A 23,372-nucleotide genomic window follows, 5' to 3' on the forward strand; every position below is an offset into this window, starting at 1 on the left:
GTCCCAGGAGAGTCTTGCCCCAACACTCACATCTAGGTGGGGCGGTGTGAGCTCTGTGCGAAGTGGGATCTGACTGGTGAGGGGTGACTGTCCTCAGGCTACTTCTCAGGACACTGGGCACATGTCCTCTGAGTGCAGTGACATCAGAGCCCTTGGGGGACCGAGGGAGGAGGGTGCCCACCTCTGCCCCACCTGCCCAAGCCAGTGGTGAGGGTGGAGTTACCTACCCAGGTCAGCGTCGGTGCTCTTCTTCATGTCTTTCTGCAGCTTCCGGGTCTGCTCTTCCAGCCTGCAAGGCAGGGGACGGGCTGCTTGGGGTCTCCTTCCTTTCCCCTACCTGAGCGAAGTCCAGGTGCTCTGGAGGGCCTGCCACGGAGGAGGAGAAGGGGATCTTCTCCGTGAGGACTTTTCCCACTGACAGAAGTGCCACTATACCCAAAAGCTACGAGTGAACGACTCTTGCGTGGCCATTGCTGGGGAACAGTTCTGGCAGCCTGGTGACCCGAACTGCCCTCAGCTTCCAGGGTACTCATGGGGCAGAGAGGCAGCCCAGGGAAGGGCACTGGGCAGACAAGTGAGACCTGGCAGGGGGCTCTTGTCCCTCCCTACCTCCCACCTCATCTTTCTGGGGTTGACACTCACTGCTGAAGTTTTCCATACTCCCTTTCAAAGTCTCTCTCCACCTGCAACGAGAGAGATAACTCAATTATTGGAGAAATGACAACACGGTGGAAAAAACCTTCCAGCCTCCTGAAACTCTCTCCACACCCAGCCCCAGTCCGCAGAAAACAACATGGTCCAGTTCACACAAGCACTGACAGATCGCTCCTGACATGGTATTCCTGTGTTCCCAAGTTAATTAAGTGTTTGATTTACAGAGGAAGGCTCCCCTCCCAGAGGGGCCAGCCAAACAGGTGTCAGCGGACCGTGGATCTGCTCTTCCCAGCCTGGAGCAAGGCACTCGCTGCGTGCCCTCCTCACCCCAAGCTGGAGGTGGTCACGGTGCTCAGAACATGACTTGACTCCATCCAGGGAGGCAGCAGGGTACAGAGGAGAGGGTGGGTCTGGAGTTGGGGGCTCTCTCTGCCTTTTCCTAGTTTCCAGGTCCATGCAGGGCACTTCCCCTCCTACCCTGCCCTCCACTCAGGACCACCTGCCCCTGCTGGTCTCAGGGTAGATCAGGAACAATCATGCACTTGTGCTTTGTGATTGGGATGCATCAAACACAGACACTATGACTACTGACTCAGGCCAGGCTCTCTCCATTCCTGACTGGATATCAACTCTCTCGAGAGCCAGCAACACTGAAACCAAGTGGGTGAGTTCTGAACCCGGGGTTGCCCTTGTTGCAGAAGATGAAGTCTAGTACTTTCTTCTGGTGCCTAGACTTCACTATTTGTAAAACGCAGCCTCATGATTGGTCTCTTATGGGCGTAGAATGGGAAGTAAATGACATCGAGAGGCAAAGAAGGAGACTAAGCTAGAGGCCAGTCCTTCCTGCTCTCCCTGGCCAGAGCTGCAGCTGTCAGGGGCCAGCTTCAGGCTTCACGCTCTGAGAAGTCCAAACCGCTAACTCACTTCCACAGAGCCCTCACTGTGTGCTTTACAAGAATGGGGTTCTCCGAACTCATCTCCAAGACAGGTGTGACTATCAGACGATGGTACTGAGGAGGTCACTGGGAACCAGGTTATGTACCCTGGTCAAGGTCACCCCACTGATGAGGGGTAGGGTTGAGCACAGCGCGAATGGAACCCAGGCAGCCTGGCTCCACAGCCTGTGTTCATAACCATCATTCTCCTGGAAGGCATTTGCTGATAAATGAAAGCCCTGACTTAAGAAAGAAGTCTTCCTGGCTGCTCCCCGGGAATCCTGTCCCCAAGAGCCCTTGAGGGCTCTGAGGGTCAGGGAGTACATATCTGCAGAAACTGTCAAAGCCACGCTATTCCCACCACTGCCTTCCAGCAACGCTGACCTGATGAGAGTATTCTAAGCCCATCAACCTTAGCATTCCACGTTTGGATTTAGATTAATTCAACATAGCCCTGGAATGACAAAACAGCATTCTTGTTACAAATGAGGAGCCTGAAGCCCAGAGGCAGGAGTAACTTCCCTAAGGACGCAGGACATTCTGGTGGCAATGCAAGGCTAGAATCCAGAGTCCTGGTTCAGGTCTTTTTGTTTCAAATTTCAACAACATTCATTCCTATGAACATGTATTGAGCACCCATTAAGTGCGATGCATTCTGCCAGGTTCTGGGGATACCGTGGTGATTCAAACAGACATGGGCCCTGGTGGTGGAGATAAACAACAGCCAGATACAAATCTACGTGCTGACTACGATGGGCCTTTTGGACAGCAGGGATGAGGCCAGAAAGAGTTACAGAGTCTGCTTAGCTCTGGCTCTCCAGGCATGACAACAGACTCCTTGCATAGAGATAGCTTACCTTCCTCATTCCAACTGTAAAATCCAGAAGCAGGAAAAAAATGCTCTTTTCCTTACTTTATGATCCTAGCATCTAGAATCTTCCACAAAACTGCGAAGTAAAATCTACCATTGGTGCCCCCACCTCCCATCCTACAATCTTTCTTCCTCTTTTCAACAGACTCTTTCTCCATCCAGGAACCCAATATTTTTATCATTACTTTCCTTAGGATCTGGCAAAAGCTACTCGTAAGAAAAAAATTCCAATTCACTCCCACTAGCGCACAAATGCTTGATGAGCAGTTAAAGTGTTGCCTGTCCCAGGGGATTTGCAAGTTTGCAGGAACCAAAGTCTTAGCTAAAGGAATGGAAAGGCTGGTGTGACTGCAGGTGGGAAATTTGCTTTGGTGTGAAGGAGCCTTGCCGGGGCCCTTGAAAGTCTGTACTTTGGTGTCAGCCTAGTTTTCTGCAGCAGGGCAAGAAGAATGCAGTTTAGAGGCATGAGCAGAGACAGGTAAGATATGAACTCTGATACTAGTTGTGGAGCCTTGATAGTACTGAGCATTTTTTTTTTTTTTTTTTTTGAGACAGAGTTTTGCTCTGTTGCCCAGGCTGGAATGCAGTGGTGGCATCATGGCTCACTGTAGCCTTGACCTTCTAGGCTCAAGGAATACTCCTGTCTCAGCCTCCTGCATAGCTGGGACTATAGGCATATGCCATTATGCCTGGCTAATTTTTTTAAATTTTTGTGGAGATGGGATTTTGCTATGTTGCCTAGGCTGGTCTTGAACTTCTGGCCTCAAGTGATCCTCTTGCATTGGCCTCCCAAAGTGCTGAGATTACAGGTGTAAGCCACCTCACCCAGCCAACTTTAGGTGGCTTACAAGGAAATAGCTGATAATAATATCTACCTTAGTGGTTCCTTTTGAGGATTAGGAGGCAGTGCGTGCAGAACAGACTGCAAGGTGCCTGGCCCACGGCAGTGCTCACTAAATGTTAGTTTCTGTGTTTTTCTCCTGCTCACTGGGGTGTTGGGAAGACCAGAGCAATCTGGGGCTGCAGGCTGGGCTATAAACCTGTTCGCAGAGAGAAGCTGCTCCAAGCACACAGGAAACCGGCAGCCAGGGAAACCCTGATGTTGGCTAAGGGTGGAGCCCCATGCTTGGGTGCTGTGACAGTGCCCTAGCTCCCTTAACTAGATACACTTTTTGTTTTATTTTTTTATTTTTTTGAGACGGAGTTCCGCTCTTGTCACCCAGGTTGGAGTGCAATAGTGTGATCTTGGCTCACTGCAACCTCTGTCTCCCGGGTTCAAGCGATTCTCCTGCCTCAGCCTCCCAAGTAGCTGGGATTACAGGCGTGTGCCACCATGCCCAGCTAATCTTTGTGTTTTTAGTAGAGACGGGGTTTCTCCATGTTGGTCAGGCTGGCCTTGAACTCCTGACCTCAGGTGATCATCCCCCGTGCCTTGGCCTCTCAAAGTGCTGAGATTACAGGTGTGAGCCACTGTGCCCAGCCTGCTAGACACATCCTTTTTTTTTTTTGAGACAGAGTCTCACTCTGTTGCTCAGACTGGAGTATGGTCACACAATCTCTGCTCACTGCAACCTCTGCCTCCCAGGCCCAAGCAATTCTCATGCCTCAGCCTCCTGAGTAGCTGGGACTATAGGAGTGAGCCACCACACCCGGCTAATGTTCGAATTTTTTTTTTTTTGGTAGAGATGGGGTCACCATGTTACCTGGGCTAGTCTTGAACTCCTGGCGTCAAGTGATCTGCCTGCCTTGGCCTCCCAAAGTGCTGGGATTACAGGCATGAGCCACCGCGCCTGGCCCACATCTTTCTTCTCACTTTGCAGGATATGACAGCTGAGCAGCATCTTTACTTACTAAAAGTATTTTTTTTTTTTTTTTTTTTGAGGCGGAGTCTTGCTCTGTCACCCGGGCTGGAGTGCGGTGGCCGGATCTCAGCTCACTGCAAGCTCCGCCTCCCGGGTTTACGCTATTCTCCTGCCTCAGCCTCCGGAGTAGCTGGGACTACAGGCGCCCGCCACCTCGCCTGGCTAGTTTTTTGTATTTTTAGTAGAGACGGGGTTTCACCGTGTTAGCCGGGATGGTCTCGATCTCTTGACCTCGTGATCCGCCCGTCTCGGCCTCCCAAAGTGCTGGGATTACAGGCTTGAGCCACCGCGCCCGGCCACTAAAAGTATTTATTTCCAGAAAGAGAAAATTACAACTAAGCACTACTTGGCCCAAACCAAACTCTTCTAGAGATCCAGAACACACAGGGGTGCTCTTTGGGAGGGGTGCTGAGTGTCAGCTGTACCCTGGGGCCCCAGCCTTTGGCTCCCTTCCTCTCTTTTGCAATCCCCCAAGTGTGCCGATGTGTGTGGGATGTCAGAGAACACCTGGTCTCCCTGGCTGGGGACTGTTTGGACTTGTATCGGGAGGGACTTCACGTTTTCAGCTAGGTTGGATCATTCTGGAAGCTGAGGAACTCGAGGTCTCACAATGAAGCCGAGGAGCAGGTTGGGGGCGGAAGTGCGTTTTCTACTTGGTGCCGCTCAAGGCCGTCTGACAGCCTGAGAGGAGTTCGGACACATTTCACCTCCCCGCTTCCAGCGGCCGGGGTGGGTTGCTTCTCTAGCTCGCTGGTCCGAGAGCTCTCTCCTTCACTGGGGAAAGATGCACGGGGACACTGCCAGAATTCTAGCCTCTCAGATAATGGCTAAGGGACGAAAGGGACACACTGGAGCCTCATTCTGAGGAAAAGAGCCAGACAGAAAAGATCTGAACATCTTTGAATGCTTGATGCCTTTGCCAAAAAGGCAGTTGGACCCCAGTCAACAATGCAAGTATAAACACATGTGCACGGACCATCAGGGGATCAGGGCAAGCTGGGCCAGGCTGGCGAGGTTAGTGCAGGGAGAACCAAGCCCCAGACACTACCTTTGGCCACTCCCTGCATTCATTCTCCAAGGCCCACGGTGGGACGAAGGGGTTTTGCTGTTCTCTGCTCTATTGGCAGTGCACAGGTCATGCCCTGGCACAGAGTGGGAACTCAGTATTAAGTGAATGAACAGGCTGAGTTCCCACCCAAACTTATGCTCATGGTGAAGTGAAAAAGGAAATTGGCAGGCAGGGCTGGGGCTCTGATCCCAGGGCTGAGGTGCATCTGATCGCAGTCTGAGAAGCCCAGAATCCTCAGCACTCTGGGAAGCCCCCTCCTTCAAGGGATGCTCTGGGTGGAAAGTGGGCTCCCTGTAGGTGTGTTCTAGCAGGATTAATGAGGCTAAGGGCCCTGTCGCCTGGCAGGTGAAAATCCTTCTCCAGTGGAGAGGCTGCATGTGGCCAGACTCTCTTCGCCCTCACTTTGCAGCGCACCCACCCGGCTAGGAACCTTGGAGTGCACGTTCCTTGTGTGCAAGACTCACAGTAACCCTTGTTTCAGGCGGACACAAAGAGCAAAGCTTAGAAGAGCTCTTCCATCTTCCCAGGTTATGCAGGAAGGTGTGGCGGCTTCTTTCTATGCTAAGATGCTCCAGCCACTTTATGGGACCTGGGGAGCGGGAGGGGACTGGGTGGAAGGTGAGGATCGGGATTGGGGGAGCTTTTGTTCCTCCATCTCAGTTCTAATGGTCAGCCCCAGCAGTAACAAGTCATTCTAGCCAAAGCCTTGACAATAATGGAATTTGTGTTAATAACCTGGGCACAGGAGAACAGTGAGGGTAGGGACACAATGCTGTCTTTGTGCCTGACAGTTGGGTGCCCTGAGCCAAAAACCTCCTGAAACTCCCTGAAGATAACATGAGCATTTCTTCCCATGACAGGGGCTCCATGACTTCCAATAACCCAGGCAGCCACAGCTGCTCCCCTCCCTGAAAGTGCCTGGGCAAGAACAACAGAGTGCGTCACTGCTGTCCGAGGGCAGCTGCCAGAGATGCTGAGACAGCCGCACAGCCCAGGCCTGTTTCGGGGGCCGGGAGGGGATGGTGGGTGGAGAACGAGACTGAAGAGGCAGGGTCTTGCTACTTCTACTTTAGTGCCTCTGGGGAGTGGAGGGGTATAGGCCAGGGAAGCAAATAACTACTCCAAGTTGTAGCTCAGCTGTGATTCCTTGTGAGAGATCAAAGGCCTAGCCGACTTTGTTGCATTGGGAAATCTAGCTGCCTGGGACAGGCTGAGTCCCTGATGGTTCATAAAGAGGGTCAAATCAACCAGCTTCCTGTGATGTAGTTAATATTAACTGGGGACTTATTTTGTGCCAGACACTGTGTTAGGTGCCTTCAATGTATTACCTTGTGTGAGCCTCAAAGTAACATCTGTGACACAGGTACTGTCATCATCCTCATTTTATAAATGAGAAAACAAAGGCTCTAGAGGTTAAGGAACTTGCCCAAGGTCACAGACAGCATGTGGCAGAGCCAGGATGTGGACCCAGGGCGCCAGCCTCCCAAACCTGGCTTCTTAACCCCTACCTGACCCCCAGTCTATCAGAGAGCAGATGCCATAATCAGAGGACCACAATTCCATCTCCAGCAAGACAGATGTGAGGAAGGGAAGAGAGACGCCCTGTGTGCATCTGCCCTGTGAGTCCTTGCCACTCCTTAGATGAACGGAGCCAGAGATCTTGCCACCAACACACTGGCAAAGCAGCTGGTTTGCCTACACTTTCTGTGGAGAACAAAGTTCATTGTGATAAAGATTGGGGTGCTGGGAAGGTTTTTGTTTGTAGTGAGCATTCAGAATAAAATACCCCTCTTGAAACCACTTCTCTTTCAGATGTGTCATGGATTAAACTCTGGAGACTCAAGGCCACACCTTCCCACTTCCTGCAGCCGGCTAGAGCCCAACATATGCACACCCAGATTCTTTGGACTTCAGCTGAGAGCCTCTACAGATGGTCAGCCTCTGCATGAGAGGTCATCGCTGAGTTGGTCAACAATCTGCCTCTGCATGAAGCAGAGAGAGGGCCCCCTCCCCAGCTTTTTTTCCTTTTTTTAACAGACAGGGTCTCAGTCTATTATCTAGGGTGGAGTGCAGTGGTGCAATCAGAGCTCACTGTGGCCTTGAACTCCTGCGCTCAAGCAATCCTCCTGCTTTAGCCTCCCAAGTAGCTGGGACTACAGGCATGCATTTTTTTTTGTAGAGTTGGGGTCTCTCTTTGTTGCCCAGGCTGGTCTCAAATTTCTTGCTTGAAATGATCCCCCCACCTCGGCCTTCCAAAGTGTTGGGATTACAGGCATAAGCCACTGTACCCTGTGAGGGTGCTTTTAACTTGGGCCTGTGTCCTCTCAAGTGATCTTACGTTGGATTTGCTAGAGATGGAGCCCTTGGTCAGATGTGTGCCAAACTTCTCACCAGACTGAAGCAATCTCTTTCCTATGCTTTTGAGAGCTCTGCCAAGGAGGGGAGAAGCTAGTAAGACAAGAACTGTCAGGGGCTGGGATGACAGACGAGGGCCTCTGCCACCAGCACAGCACTGGACTTTCTGTAGCTGTCACATCAGAGAGGCTCTACAGTTGTGGTCTCCCACATTAAAACCAAGAGACCCACTCAGATTTGTGGGTCAGGAGGTTGAAAACGCCATTTTGCACTGGGATTCCAAAACAATGGGAGGGCTTCACAGCCCAGGGAAGCATCAGGCAATGGAAAGAGTATCGGCCAGGGGCTCACGCCTGAGTTCTAACTCCAGCTTTGCTAGTATGGGGTTTTTATAACTTGAGAAAGTCGCTGCAACTTTCCATGGGTCTCGTTTTCTTCATCAAGAAAAATCAGGAGGTTGGACTAGATGATCTCTACGAGCTTCCAGCTCTAACTTCCCAAGAATCTATGATTCCCTTCCTTTCCCATTCTGGAGATAAGAACATTCTAGGGATAAAAACTGTGGGCTTAAAGGGGGGTGGGATTCAACCTTCCCTTCCTGCTGAGTGACTCTGGGTCATGGCCAAGAATGCATTTGGAAGTTGGGACAAACAGGCTGAGGCCACTGGGAAAAGCTTCCTGGACTTTTCTGCAGCTGAGGTAACAGAAATAAACGCCTGGGCAGTATCTTTGGTGGGGGCCTCTGTTTCAGGAACACTCTTAGGAAAAGTGTAGACTGCAAGCCAGTCCCTAGAGGTGGACTGTTCTAAAGCAATATCTTTCTCTACATTTTTGTAATCCACCTCTTCCCACCTGCCCAAGGACGATGAAGAGCCCAGGCTAACCTTTCCTAGGGGAAATGTCCCAGGACAGGAGGCCCCTCTAAGCCCCTGTCTGTGTGAGGTTCTAGATCCGCATAAGCGGGAATAAGGCCCAGGCTGCCGTCTTCCCAGCCCCAAGATGTGTTGATTCAAAGCTTTGGTTCTATGCAAAGGCCATGTGATACAGAACTGAATCTCACAGCACAACAATCGAGTTACTCACTGTTTTGGGCACAATCTGTTTCTTGGGCTGCCCAATCTTAAAAGGAATCCTACAAGAGAAAGAGACAAAGAGGGATATTGTGAGAAGTGGGGAAGGATGCAGCTGAAAGTATCAGTACAGTACAGGCCACTTTCCTCCAGGAGGGTGAGGAAGCGTGGCCATGGCTTGCTACTTGGTACTTGGACCACGTGCCCTGGTGGGCATACAACCACTGGCATCTGGGCTTGGTTAGAGAGAGGTCCTCCCACCTACAGTGTCAGACACAGATTGTTCTGCCCCAGAACATCTTTGCTACTGATAGTCTGTCATTTAAAGACAATGAAAAGGTGAGGGCAAGGAGTCTGAGGCTGTATGAGCTATAATTGCACCACTGTACTCTAGCCTAAGCGACAGAGCAAGACCCTATCTCAAAAAAAAAAAAAATTCAGTTTGGTATGGCAGCTCATACCTGTAATCCCAGCACTTTGGGAGGCCCAGGTGGAGGACTGCTTGAACCAGGAGTTCAAGACTAGACCGGGCAATATAGCAAGATCCTATCTCAAAACAACCACCACCACTACCACCACCAAAAATCAGCCGGGTGTGGTGGCACATGCCTGTAGTCCCAGTCACTTGAAAGGCTGAAACAGTAGGATCGCTTAAGCCCAGGAGTTCGAGGCTGGAGTGAATTATGATCATACCACTGCACCCTAGCCTGGGCAACAGAAGGAGACCCTATCTCTTAAAGAGATAAAGGAAGGGAACAGAAGGGAAGAAAGAGGAGGAGGGGAGGGGGAGGAAAGGAAAGGAAAGGTGAGAAGGGCAGGAAAGGGGAGACACCCTGTGAATAACAGTAAGACCTTGTGTCTTGAGGAGTTGCAAACTTAGAAATTACAGACTCACTGCAGACTCACTATAATAGCTATCCTTGAAATCACGAACCACTATGGTCTATATTAGGTCCTTCGCTGCTTCTCTATAGAGGGGCAAACTGTGGATCTGTAAATCTTCCTGGGAGACCGGGGAGAGGTAATAAATAACAGAGGCATTAATGATTGGCCAGGCTGGATTATTTCCCTGGGAAAACTCACGAAATCAAAAAGCTGCTAGCTTGGAAAAGAATCTGAAATTCAGCCCAAGTCTGCCTTGGACTTGCTATGAAGAGCTGCACCTCAGATTCCCTACTTTACAGCATGGCACAGCAGGAGGATCATGGGTCTAGGAATCTCAACCTGAGCATTTGCCTGGCCTCTGCTTCCACTGAGCAGGCTGCCCTTCGGCAGGTGACGGCTACACTGGGCACTGGGACTCCATTTCCTGCTCCATAAAATGAATAGATTAAAGTAGGTAATTTAGGAGCTTCCTTGAGGCACTGAGCATTCTATGATTCTCTGATTCCAGGAAGAAAAGTGGCCAGGCTAGAAAGTGCATCCCAGTGGCTATGGAAAGGGTAGGCTCTCGACCCCAGGTAGGAAGTGAGTCAAGAATCCCTGGGATCAGCTCTGGCAGAGGGCTCTCAGCCAGCCATGCTCATCCCTCTCCTTTTGGCTCTTCCATTCAAACCTCCCGCTTCCACAATGCACCAGACCCACTCCACCAGGCCCAGGTCCCACCCTTCCCTCCACAAACCCCTTCTCCCTGAGCCTGCTTTCCTTTGGCCCAAACTGACCAACACACTGTTGCTAAACCCAAGGGTGTAATTAACCACCGATAATGACCCCAAGCAGCGATCCAGTGGAGGGGATGGGCCAGCCTGAGTCACAGCAGTTTAAATTTAATTTCTGGAGGACATCCTGTTTATTGTTAACCCAGCCCCATAATTTGGGAGTGTTAACCCTTTAGGGGCTGGCTGATTCGCATCTTCTGTAAACAAATAATTTTTGGCTACATAATAACCAGGGAGGAAAGGTAAGGTCTGGAAATGAAAGGGAAAGAAAAAATGAAATTGTTTCCTTTCTCAGACCGAAAGAGGAAAGGTTCACAGGGAGATGGGTCCCTTCCCCACACCCTGGTTACTTTTCCCATTCTCGGGGATTAGAGCTGACAGACATGATGGTTTTTGGACAGCGAGCAATTGCCCTCAAGGACCACTCTGGAGACAGTGCAAATGAGGTCCTGGTGGCATTGTAAAAAGACAGCCCGTATTCTGTGGGAAGCATGCTGCAGGTGAAAGCACTCTAGACCTGATATCAGAAAACCTGGCCTCTGCCTCCGACTCATTTTGTGATTTGAACAAATCTCAATCTCTCTGGAGCCCAGTTTCTTAAACTATGAAACAAAGGAGTTGGAATCCCTTCAGCTTATCTAAAACTAGAATTCTAATCTGAATCTCCACTCCAAGAATATGGGGAGTAGGATGAGAATTCTAAAGAAGTCTCAGAGTGGTCTTCGAAACGATTCTTGGAGTTTAGTACTGTAGACAAGGGACCAAGAAATCAGAAACGTAGATTCCATTATTTGTGGTGCTACAGCCTCCCTCTAAACCTTAATTTAGTATCATGGTATTTTTAGAACTGTAAGTTACCATAGAAATTTTTTCCCCAGTTCAACTCTCTCCTTTTGTAGATGAGGAAGCAGATCCAGAGAGGTTCAGTGACAAGCCCAGGGTCACTCTGCTGGCTCACAAGAGAACCAGGAAGAAGTAACCAGGACCCCTGGTGTCCAGCCCAGTTTTCTCTCTGCTACCCACAGTTCAATACTCTTTTCATATGAATTTGTTATAAGTATGTAATGAAAATACCTAGTCTTAAAGTCCTGTGGAATTCCAAGGGGCTCATTGTTATTAAGGGTCTGGAAATGAACGGGAGGAAGTCTGTGCTGAACTGGGTGCTCTGGCACAATAAGGGGTGATGTACACCACACAGACAGAACAGGTCTCTCCTTGTATTTTCACCACAGTTACTGATGATCACAGAGACCTATCATACTGTTCTAATTATTTTTCAACTCATCTGCTCAAAAGCCCTATGAGAACACTTTAAAAAAATCCTTCACATTGAAAAAGTTTTAGATTTAAAGAAAAACTGTGAAGGAAGTACGTAATTCCTATGTCGCCCACCCTCAGTTTCCCTTTTTATTAACATCCGATGTTGGTGTGGTACATTGGTCACAATCAGTGAACCAACAGAGACAGGGTCAAGACTATCCTTTCTTTAGACCTCCTCAGTTTTCTCCATGTCGTTTCTCAGTTCCAGCATCCCACCCAGGTCACCACGTCACCTTCAGTCGCTATGTGCCCCGAGGCTCTGCTTGGCTGTGACAGTTTCTAAATCTCTCCCTGCTTCTGATGACCATGTCAGTTTTAAGAAGTGCTGGTCAGGCATTTATAGAATGCCAACTTGGATTTGTCTGATGCTTTTCTCCTGACTAGACTGGAGTTACGGCTTTCGGGGTAGATCACAGAGCAGAAGAGTTATCCTCACTACAACATGCCCAGGGTCCACGATGTCAACATGCCTTACCCTGCTGATGTGAACCTTGATCACCAGGCTGATCAGGGTCATCTTTCCCAGCTTCCTACTGTGAAGTTACTCCCCCTTCTCCCTTTCCCTACTGCACTCCTTGGGAGGAAAGCATCATGCAGAATCCTATTTCTTATTTATTCAACCATTCAATATCAGTATGGACTCATAGATATTTAGCTTATATTTTGGGTTATAATCCAATACATTATTTTGATGCTCAAACTGTTCCAGCTTTCACCACTGGCAGCTCTTTCAGTTGGCCTGTGTCCCTTTGACATATCCACATCAACACAGGTATGTATGTATGTATGTATGTGTGTGTGTTTAGTATTTCCTTACTTTCTGGCACTACAACATGTACCAAGCGCATCTCGTACATTTCCTGCCTCAGCCCTAGAATCAGTGGAGGAACTTACATTAGTATTCAACAGGCTTCTGTAATATGGTCTCAATCTTACTTTTACTTTCTTTCCTATTCACTCAGTACAACTGCCATGATTCAGCCAAGTGGCTGTTCATTAATTCCCCAAATCTAGACTCCTTATAATTTCCTGTCTCAAACCGGGACATTTTGGAGTACATGTCATCAGAACAACTTGGACTGCCCAGGGCAACCAGGACAAATGGCTACCCCACCTATATGGAATGCTTTCTCTGCTCCCAGGAAAACTTCTTAACTTCTTCTTCTTTTCTTTTTTTTTTTTTTTGAGACAGAGTCTCGCTCTGCCCCCAGGCTGGAGTGCAGTGGCACGATCTCAGCTCACTGCAAGCTCTGCCTCCCGGGTTCACGCCATTCTCCTGCCTCAGCTTCCCGAGTAGCTGGGACTACAGTAGCTGGGACTACAGGCGCCCGCCACCTTGCCCGGCTAATTTTTTTGTATTTTTAGTAGAGACGGGGTTTCACCGTGTTAGCCAGGATGGTTTCGATCTCCTGACCTCGTGATCCGTCCGTCTCGGCCTTCCAAAGTGCTGGGATTACAGGCTTGAGCCACTGCGCCCGGCTACCTTCTTCTAAATGTCTAAGACTTATTTGGCATTTAAAAAATTCTACCCTTCACAGTTAATTACAGTTCATCTCCTCAAAAAGTATTCACATGAGAAACAGTAACTTTAAAACAATTATATAGAAAAACATGCTCATTGCAGAAAACTTGAGAAATAAAAGGGGATGGGGTGGGTGGGGGAGATAAGGGAGGAAAAGAAGAGGGAGAAAAACCCAGCCATGATTTCAGATCTAAAATATGGCCAAGGTTAATGTTTTAGTGTTGTTATTTATATTTTTAAAATTTACAGAAAGAAAAACTGAAGCAAACATGCCAAATGTTGGTAGTGGCTAATTCTGGGTGGTGAGAATATGATTACTGTTTTCTTCTTTGCACTTTCCACATTTTTTTTCAAATAAACCAAAAAAACCCTGTTTTTTTTCTTGACTACAAAAATAGCACCTGATCAGTGTTAAAAACTTGGAAGACATAGAAAAACGCAAAGGAAAAAATGCACGCACACACTCACACATACACAACCCCAAAGGAAAACATTAACAGTAATACCCTGAATCACACAGTGTGTACATATGTGTGCATGTGTACATGCAAATATTTATGTAAGTTTTAAATTAAAAAGTGAAAGAAATATATATCACGAATGGTTTTATGAGAATATATTATTTTCACTCTCCTGATTTTTAAGAGCTACAGAAGTAAAACGAGTGGTTCAGGTATACAATGGAAGTGTACCACTCGTTTTATTTCTGTAACCTCATCACTTACTGCTGGTCATTCCAACTGTTTCACATTTTTCTTCTATTATGAACAAAAACTCTAATAGCTAAATCTTGGTGTGCACCAAGAGTCATACAGGATCAATTCTGTATTTGACAAACTGCCCTAGAGACAGATTGAAACATTTAATATTTTTGAAAAGATTGAAACAATTTACATTTTACTAACCACCCTTTGGTTTGTATAGCAGGACTTTTTTCCCCAGATCAGTGTTTGCCTTTCACTTCTGTACATGTTTGTGTTTAATGTACGTAAGTTTTTGATGAGTATGAAATCAAATCTATTAAATCTGCCTTTTCTTTTGTGATTTCTTCTTTTGGTATCAAAATGAGGATGACCTGCTTCCTCCACTCCATCAACTTGCAACTATTCACCTATGTTTACTTAACTTTTATGGCTTCCTTTTGTTAATCTCAACTATTTATTAGTATCAAAGTTATAGTGTGCATAGTCTAATAAGGCAACAAGATTTCTTAAGGAAAACCTTAGCTCCCAGGACTCCCTAATCTCATTTGTCAGAAACAACCACTTTCAACTCAACTGAATTTCTAGTATTTACCTTTGCACATCTAAAGATAAATGCTTATATTGCTACCTCTAGATTGTTAGGATTTTAGGTGCTAAAAAGCTACTTTAGCTATTGACTTTTTACTTTGGAAGATGAGGATTTATTTAAAATATTTTTGGGTACCCATCCCCACTTCATGAAGCCACACTTGCAACTCTTCTTCTCAATATAGTTACAGTATAACTTGGTTAGCTCAATATTAAGTCAACTATTAGGAGGATATTGTGATTTTTCTTCCACCCTGCCCTTGGGAGCCAGCAGATTGTTCAGCCTCAGTCAAAGCTTTAGGGCACTGCAGTTGCAGTCGATGTACTGAGTCACAAACTCATGAGAGTTTCCAAGTCAAAGCTCGAGCTATGCCACTCCCAAATTCCTGACCAACAGAAACTATTGTTGTTTCCAGCCACTAAGTTGTGGGATAATGTGTCATGCAGCAGTAATACATAATAACATGCATACTTTTTTTTTTACTTTCCCTAAAATTGGTAATTGTCACTTTTCTTTCATTTGGTTAATTGTCTACGTACTTATCCCCAATTCAATCTGTGGTCTAACTCTGGTTTCAATACATTCATCATATCAGGTGCTCTCTACCTTGTATCTTCTGGAGAGTCTCCTCTGCAACTGCTGCCTGGCTCCAGCCTGGACTGGCTGCCTGCTCCCCAGCCGTGAGGCTCTCAGCCCCAGTTCTCCCTTCACCAATCTTTCTGGGATTCCTTTGACTTCTCTCTCATGAGTTTTCCCTGGTCCTCCTCTTTCTTGGTTTACCTCTTATTTTGGTGGGAACAAAGTATGTGTGGGAGGTCATTTTTGAGACTTTGCACATCCTAAAACCTTTTCCTTCTACCTGCAGGCTAGTTTGGGCATAGAATTGAAGGCTGGACATAATTTCCGACAGAATTTCAAAGGCACTGCTCCCATCTTCTAACTTCCCAGTACTGCTGCTGTGGGAAAGTCTGAAGCCATTCTGAGTCCCATCCTCTGTAGATAACCCGCTTTTTATTTTCTTACACAATAAGAAAATATTGTGTTGGCCACGGTGTTGTATAATTTTACAACGATGTGGGTCTATTTCCATCCACTGTGCTAGGTATTCATAGGACTACTGTTTCAATTTGGCAATTTATAATCTTCAGTTCTGGGATTTAAAAATTTTGTTGTTGATTTCTTCTGTCTTCTGTTTCCTACTTCTGAAACTTACAATTTCGATGCTGACCGTCCTTGACTGGTCCTCTAATTTCTGTTTCTCAATTTTATCTTCTAACGCTTCTAGGAAGGTTTTTTTTTTGTTTTTTTTTTCATTTCTGCGATCAGATTTTTAATTTCTAAGAGCTCTTTTAAATTTTCCGGATGTGCTTTTAAAATGGTATCTTGTTTTTATTTCATGGATGCCTTATCTCTCTGAGGATCTTAACAGCTTTAATTAAAAAGTTGCTTCTTCCCTTTATAGTTTCAGTTTTCCTCCAAGTTGCTTTTTTTCTTTTTGTTGAGTCTTTATGTTTCATACTAAGTGCTTTGCTTGGATGTGTGGTAATTCTTGGTTGCCTACTCTCATATATGACTGGGAGACAAAAAGAGTTGACAAGAAGCTCTGAGCACAAGAACCATGTTGAACTACTGGGTAGGGCAATCTGCAACCTGGCTGCACAGTTTTGTGGGGAACTCCCTGATGTCACTATCTTTCTAGTCTTTTCTCTTGGGCGGGTAAAATTCCTTAGAGAAGATTCTTCCAATCTCCTGCCGTTCTGGGAACTCGGCAATGGAAGAGCTTGTGTGTGCATGTATGTGTGCACATGTGTGTCTGTGTGGTGGGGAGGGGAAGGGGTGTGCCTTGGCACTCTGAGGGCGTGCATTCATTTCATCCTCCTGACTTCACTAGGGCAGTCCCACCCTCAGCTGTGCTGGCTGCCCTCTCAGAGGCGGGTTTGAAGTTTATACAATTTTGTATGCCCCATTTAAAGAAAATTACAAATATACAAATAGGCATGAAAGTGAATATTTAGGCAGAGAAAAGAGCATAACAAATGCCAAGTTTTAAAAGCTAATAAATGACACAAACATCAGAAAAGAATGTAGTATTTTTATGAATCATCTGCCTAACACACCTCTGTCTTTGTCTCCTACATTTCTGGGCTGCTTAGTGTTTGGTTGCCTCTTCACGTGACACAGAGTTGGTAGTATCACTTTCTTAGAGTAAAAAAGATAATTCCCTCTTTCCTCTGGTATGGGTGTTTGAAATTTGTTTTCTACTACTGATGGTTTACAAAAGCCTTTTTCAGCTTACTGGTAATATCTAAATTTTAGGATTGTTGTAAAATTTAGAAAAATCTCATGTTTCCTCTGCAAATAAACTAAGATGTCAGGGCACATTTCAAGGTTTCTTCTATAGTGACTAATCTTAAATGTTCTTTGAATTAATGAGTGACCAGTTTGTCATTAATGTCTTTGTAGGAGAGCATATTCTGAGTTTTGTTATCTTCATTATGTCTTTCATGTTAAATCTGCTAGAAGTTTAAATGTTTTATCAGTGTGTTCCTCTGATTTGCTCCTCCTCTTCGTTAACCGAGTTATCTAACAATCATCACTCCTATTTAAAATGGATCTCGTTCTCTTAATGGATTACTCACTTTTGGTACAATTGGAAAATGTTTTATTATGCTTTGATTTCAGAATGATTTCTATATATTTAAGCACTCACCTTATCATTTTTGTTTTCCATTATTTTTAAATCCAATTTTCTCTTTAGTTAAGTAAATTTAAAATTGACCACAAAAGGTAACCTTTACACATTTCCAACTCAGGAGTCTGTGATTTCTTGTTTTATTAACAATTTCCAAAGATGTCTTTACAAAGTACAGTTAAAACAGTATACTCCCAATTCACCCTTCCCTAGTTCCATCCACCAAAAAAGCCTAGGCTACTCCAGGACTGCCTGACATGAGGGGTAGTATGAAGAAGTAAAAGCAGGAATGAAGACAGAGGTTTGCTAAGCTCATTGCAATATAAATACTTTATGTTTCAGTTTACCACAACATAGGTACGCCTAGGGTTCCTTCTAGGGTCTTGGAAAAAGTCCATTTAAGTTGGGGCCCTGAGGCTTAACCTTTACAAGTTTTACACCTTAAATCCACCTTTGTGTCCCTTGGTACAGAATTCTTTGGAGGTGGGGGTTGGGGTGGAGGACTCTTCATTCTTCTGCTAGGGTGGGGTGGGAACAATCTCCCAGTGATAAGGAGTTAGGGAGATCTTAGGGCTCTAAACTATTCATAGTTTTCAACCAATCACCCTGATCTCAGCCCTTGGCTTTACCCAACTTCTAGAGGTACTTAGTACCAACTCCCAAACCTTTGAGAATTCTGTAAGGTGGGATAACTCTTGGTTTTCTCAAATGCCAGTTTGGGATTTGACTTTCTTGGAACTAAGTCAGTTACCTCATGTAACTGCACTTTAATTCCCGAATTTTGTTGTTAATGTCTCTTCTATTCTCCCTGAACTATGGATTTATGCCTTAACAAAATTGCTTTACTGTGCTTTTTGTAGGATTTGTGAGGGAGATAAATTAGATGTATGTATTCAATCTGTCGTCTTTACTCAGAATCTGGTTTATTTTTAAATAACATACCATAACATTCACCCTTTTAAAGTGTACAATTTGGGGTTTTTAGTATATTCCCAGAATCATGCAAAAATCACTGCTATCTAATTTCAGAACATTTTCATCACACCAAAAAGAAACCCCACACCTATTAGCAAGCAACTCCCCTCCCCCAGCTCTGGCAACCATTACTCTGCTTTGTCTCTATGGATTTGCCTTTTCTGGACAATGTACAGAAATAGAATTATATTTGTATGTGGCCTTTTGTGTCAGCCTCCTTCACTTAGCAAAACGTTTTTGAAGGTCATTCATGTTGTAGCATATATCAGTACTCCATCCTTTTATTTTTTTACTCACTGAATACTAGGTCAGGGTATGGATTTACATTTTGTTTATCCACTTATATGATGGACAGTTGGGTTGTTTCCCTTTTTGGGTATTAATTAATGCTGTGACAAACATTTATGTTCAAGATTTTGTGTGGATATGTTTTTATTTCTCTTGGGCATATATCTAGGAGCAAAACTACTGGGTCATATGGTCACTCTATGTTTAACCTTTTGAGGATGTGCCAGACTGTTTTCCAAAGTAATTGTATCATTTTACATTCCCACCAGTGGTATATAAGGATTCCAATTTCTCCACATCCTGGCCAACACTTACTGTCTTTTTCATTTCAGTCATCCTAGTGGGTATCAGGTAGTGTTTTTGATGTGCATTTCTCTAATGACGTTGAGCATATTTTCAAGTGTTCATTTGTATATCTTTGGAGTAACATCTATTCAAATCCTTTGCTCATTCTAAAACTGTTTTATCATCATTGTTCTAAGAGTTCTTTGTATATTCTGGGTATTAGCCCGTAATCAGAAATATTTTCTCTCATCCATGGGTTGGGTTTCCACTTTCTTAATGGTGTCCTTTGAAGCACAAAGTTTTACATTTTGATGAAGTCCAATTTACCTGTTTTTTCTTTTGTCGCTCATGCTTTTGGTGTCATATATAAGAATCCTTTGACAAATCCAAGGTCATGAAGATTTACTCCTGTCTTTTCTTCTAAGACTTTTATAGTTTAGCTCTTACATTTAGGTCTTTGATCCATTTTGAGTTAATTTTTAAATATGGTGTGAGGTAGGGGTCCAACTTCATTCCTTGCCAAGAGGCTATCCATTTGTCCCGGCACTGTTTGTTGAAGATTATTCTTTTTCCACTGAACTGTTCTGGTATCCTTGTTACAAATCAATTGTCCATATATGTAAGGGTTTATTTCTAGACTCTCAGTTCTATTCCATTCATCTACATGTCTATCTCGATGACAGCACCACACAACCTTCATTACGGTAGCTTTGTTGTATTAAGACTGGGGAGTGTGAGTTCTCCAGCTTTGTTCTTTGTCAAGATCATTTTGACTATTCTGTGTCCCTTGCATTTCCACGTGAATTTTAGTGGTTTATTTTTTATATTTAAATCTTTGCTGTATTTAGAGTTTGAGTGTATGACTAGTTAGGTGTTTTAACATAGTTTTAAAAAATTCCATCTTTGAAAAATTATTTTATCAACATCAAATGCATCTACTATTCCATATCACAGAGTAATCTACTCTTTTGCCAATAACAGATTTATTAAGATGTATCAAAGTTCCTGATACTTAGCAAAGCAAATCCCTTATCATTAAATTTTTTTTAATTTCTTGGCTGTTTTAATTATTCAAGATAAATTTCACTAGCTGTATGCTCTCACCCCCACACCTAAAAACCCCTGATAAGGATATTACCAGAAGTGCAATATATTTATAGATTAACTTTTGAAGATCCTATTTTTGGTTTGCTCATTCAGAGCCATATTTCTTTTCATTCATCCAAGCCTTTTTATCTCTCTTGGTCTTAAGGTTTTTTTTTCATATCCATCCTCTACATATACTTTGTTAAATATTAAGATCCCAAAGTAACACATGTGAAATTTTAGCTCTATACATGTCTTAGGTTCATTCCATGGAATTTTATATTTTTGGTTACACTGTAAATGGGATTCTCTTTTTCTTTTTTTTTTTAAATACCCTAATTTGAAAGTGTTGGGACTTCTTCTTTTTTTTTTTTTTTTGAGACAGAGTCTGGCTCTGTCGCCCAGGCTGGAGTGCGGTGGCCGGATCTCAGCTAACTGCAAGCTCCGCCTCCCAGGTTTACGCCATTCTCCTGCCTCCGCCTCCCAAGTAGCTGGGGCTACAGGCGCCCGCCTCATCGCCCGGCTAGTTTTTTGTATTCTTTAGTAGAGACGGGGTTTCACCGTATTAGCCAGGATGGTCTCGATCTCCTGACCTCGTGATCCGCCTGTCTCGGCCTCCCAAAGTGCTGGGATTACAGGCTTGAGCCACCGCGCCCGGCCGGGATTCTCTTTTTCAATTTATCTTCCTGGCACATTTACTCTGTAACCAGTCACCATACCTACATACTTAATTTATATAGCCTAAGAAATTCAATTGGAAAAGAAGAAAAATAACTAATTAGGTTTTCCAGGTAGACAGTCTTAGAGTATGAAAATATGATAAAATTCATCTTCTTCCCCAATATTTATACCCGTTTCTTGCCTTATATGTTATTGTATTAGCTTGAAGTTATAGAAAAATGTTTTCGACTTTGGTAAAAATGCTTTACATCTGATTCCTCACTATCAAATATGAAGGCAGCTCTTCTTGATTTCAGCCAGGAAGGTTCCTAATTGTAAGAAAATATCTTTCTGTTCCTAGTTTACTAAAAGTTACAAAGATTAGGTTTTTGAATTCCACCAATGCCTTTCACCATGCATTTAGATGACCAGTTTGTTCTCCTATGACCTATTATTGTGTTGAACTGTGTAAACATATTTCCTAATATTGAGCCATCCTTTCATTACTTAAGTAAACTCTGCATGGTAAAGGGTACAGGCTAATTAACTCTGATGTGTGAATGTCCTGCTTTCAGATTATGACACATAGCACCTCAAGGGCAAGGACTGTATGTCATGCTTCTTGGCAACCCCTGTTAAGTACCATACTAGGCACAGTGCTATTTTCAACTTTTCATTGAATGAGGAAATATTTGTTAAGGGCCACCTTTGTTCCAAATACTATGCTAGGTTCTAGGGATATTAGGATGAACGAGGCAGATTCCTTCTAAGATCTCATGCAGCTTATAGTCTAGTTCTGAGCACATAGTAAGCACTGGATGAATAATTAAATGAATGACTAAAATAAGCGCATTGCCCAAGGGGCCTGGAAAATAACATGCCCTGATTTAAGGTTTCTGAAGAAAGCTATGCTTAGGTAATGCTACATAAAGAACAAAGAAAGGTAGTATCATTGTCTTTGGGCGCCCAATCCTTACGTAATTAAAAAACAAAACAAAACACAAACAAAAAACCCCCAAAACCAAAAATTAAAAAGAATACCCACCAGTGCTGGAGTCCAGCAACAGTACATTCAGTGGAGACCAAGAAAATGGATTGGGCCCTTGGCCTTGAGAGCAAAGCCTGATGAAGTTATTGGAGTACGATGCGTTAAGGGAAAATACTTTACAGAGCCTGAGAGGATATATGAAAGGAGAAGAGCCTCCTGGGTTTATTCCGAGGCTGCCAAATGGCAGATGTGAGCCCACTCTGCCAGAGAAGTGGGCAAAAAACTGGGCAGGTCCCTGATGGAAGGATCAGATTCTCCCTGCACTGAAACGGAGCATTCCTGCAGAAAGCAGTGAAAGGTAGCAAGGAAGGGAGAAAGGAAAGGCAACACAACTGCACTCAGCAGACTCTTGTGCCTCTTCTCCCCTTGAGTTCCCATTTCATCCCCGTGGCTCTCCTACTGTAGGCACAGGGGATTTCTTTAGGAGAAGCAGCTGCTTTGGAAGGCATGGGGCAAGAGCGATAGTGCCACAGCCTGAGAGCAGCGGTCTTGGTACTGCCAGGTCACAGCAGCCCGGGGTTGGCAATGCTCCAGGGCAGGAGGCCCAACTGGGCTTTGGGACTCTCCTCCCTCCTCCTCACACTTGCCTCAGTGCTCCCCTTGGAATCAGGGATGTGAGCAGAGAGCCAGAGTGAAGACAGGGCTTGCTCCCCAGGGCGTCTCTGAGTTCTGGAAGAAATTAAGAGGGTTCTAAGCTCTCTGCCTCTGGAGTAGGAGTCCTAGCTTGATTCTGCTTCCCATTCCATAAATATGAGCACCAGAGGGCAGGAGAAGAGATATTTTAGTCTCAGCAACAAAATGGAGAAAACATTTCTTTCAACCCTCCTCTTCTCCAACCCCCAACTGCCCCACCTCAAAAAGAAAAAAAGTTCTGTGTGTACGGAGGGCAAAGGGGGGAAAGATTCTATTTTCTTTCATAATAAAGAAAAAGTCAACAGGATGTTCTCCAAAGCTACAAATATACTTTTTCAAACAGTAAATATCTCTATTAGCAGCATGATGCCAGTTGGCTAATTCTGTCTGTCTCAGTAAAACCTTTCCAAAAAAGCCCCTGCTCTTGTGTAATGTCTATTTACAAAAACAGCTCTTTTGCATTTTCAGTTTGCTAGGTTTCTCCATCTTTTGTTTCCTCACCCGCTCTGCAGAGGCAGAGATAAAAGGCAGGCCCAGATGGCAGTTGGGTGGGGATCCCCTGGTCACCCCAGCAGAGCTCTTGTCCCTGCTTTCTTTGGAGAGTCCCACTTTCATGACAAAGAGTGGAAAGAGGCTGAACCCTAAACCTGCTTCCTGGGTCTTTGCTTGGCCTCCGGAATCCTACTAAATGTGAATAAGCCTGGGTCTGGCTTGGAGGTGGAAAGAACTCTGGAGTGATTCAGTCTGCCCCACCCCGTATCTTTCTGCTATCTCTAGCTGGGCAAGAGACCCACAGTTTTGGGGGCGAGGGAGGTAAGGGAGGTGAGAATGGAGGGAGGGCTGAGCAAAGAGTAGGCGGTGGTGGTTGATAGTGGCTGAAATCCTGGCTCCCCGGGGAGTGGTCTGGGCCTGAGTCACTGTCTCGGCAAGAGCAGGAAGGTGGGCGAGAGGCAGCAGCTCCAGCAGGCTGGGAGGACAAGCCCCTCCCCCCGGGCCTTCTGTTACTCTATCCTTGGGTTGCTGCCTGCTCTGGCCTGAGGCCCCACAAGGCCACCACCACCTTAATGGTGGGAGAGAAACAACAGAGGGCCAGAGC

General features: G+C 45.2%; 1 protein-coding gene across 3 annotated transcripts in view; it reads right to left on the reverse strand.

Annotated features, from left to right (window-relative positions):
* The window catches only part of BIN3 (bridging integrator 3), a 48,778-nt gene that overhangs the window by 15,587 nt on the left and 9,819 nt on the right, over positions 1-23,372 (reverse strand). For 2 of the 3 annotated variants that reach the window (XM_011939837.1, XM_011939836.1), the window contains exons 2-4: positions 8,830-8,878; positions 643-683; positions 228-289 (exon numbers count right to left, since the gene is read on the reverse strand). In XM_011939837.1, the coding sequence (XP_011795227.1) occupies positions 228-289; positions 643-683; positions 8,830-8,878 (152 nt within the window). The remainder of the gene's footprint in view (positions 1-227; positions 290-642; positions 684-8,829; positions 8,879-23,372) is intronic. The other variant, XM_011939838.1, reaches the window with a different exon arrangement.

Source organism: Colobus angolensis, unplaced genomic scaffold (assembly GCF_000951035.1).
Source record: "Colobus angolensis palliatus isolate OR3802 unplaced genomic scaffold, Cang.pa_1.0 Scaffold184, whole genome shotgun sequence".
Taxonomy (NCBI): domain Eukaryota; kingdom Metazoa; phylum Chordata; class Mammalia; order Primates; family Cercopithecidae; genus Colobus; species Colobus angolensis.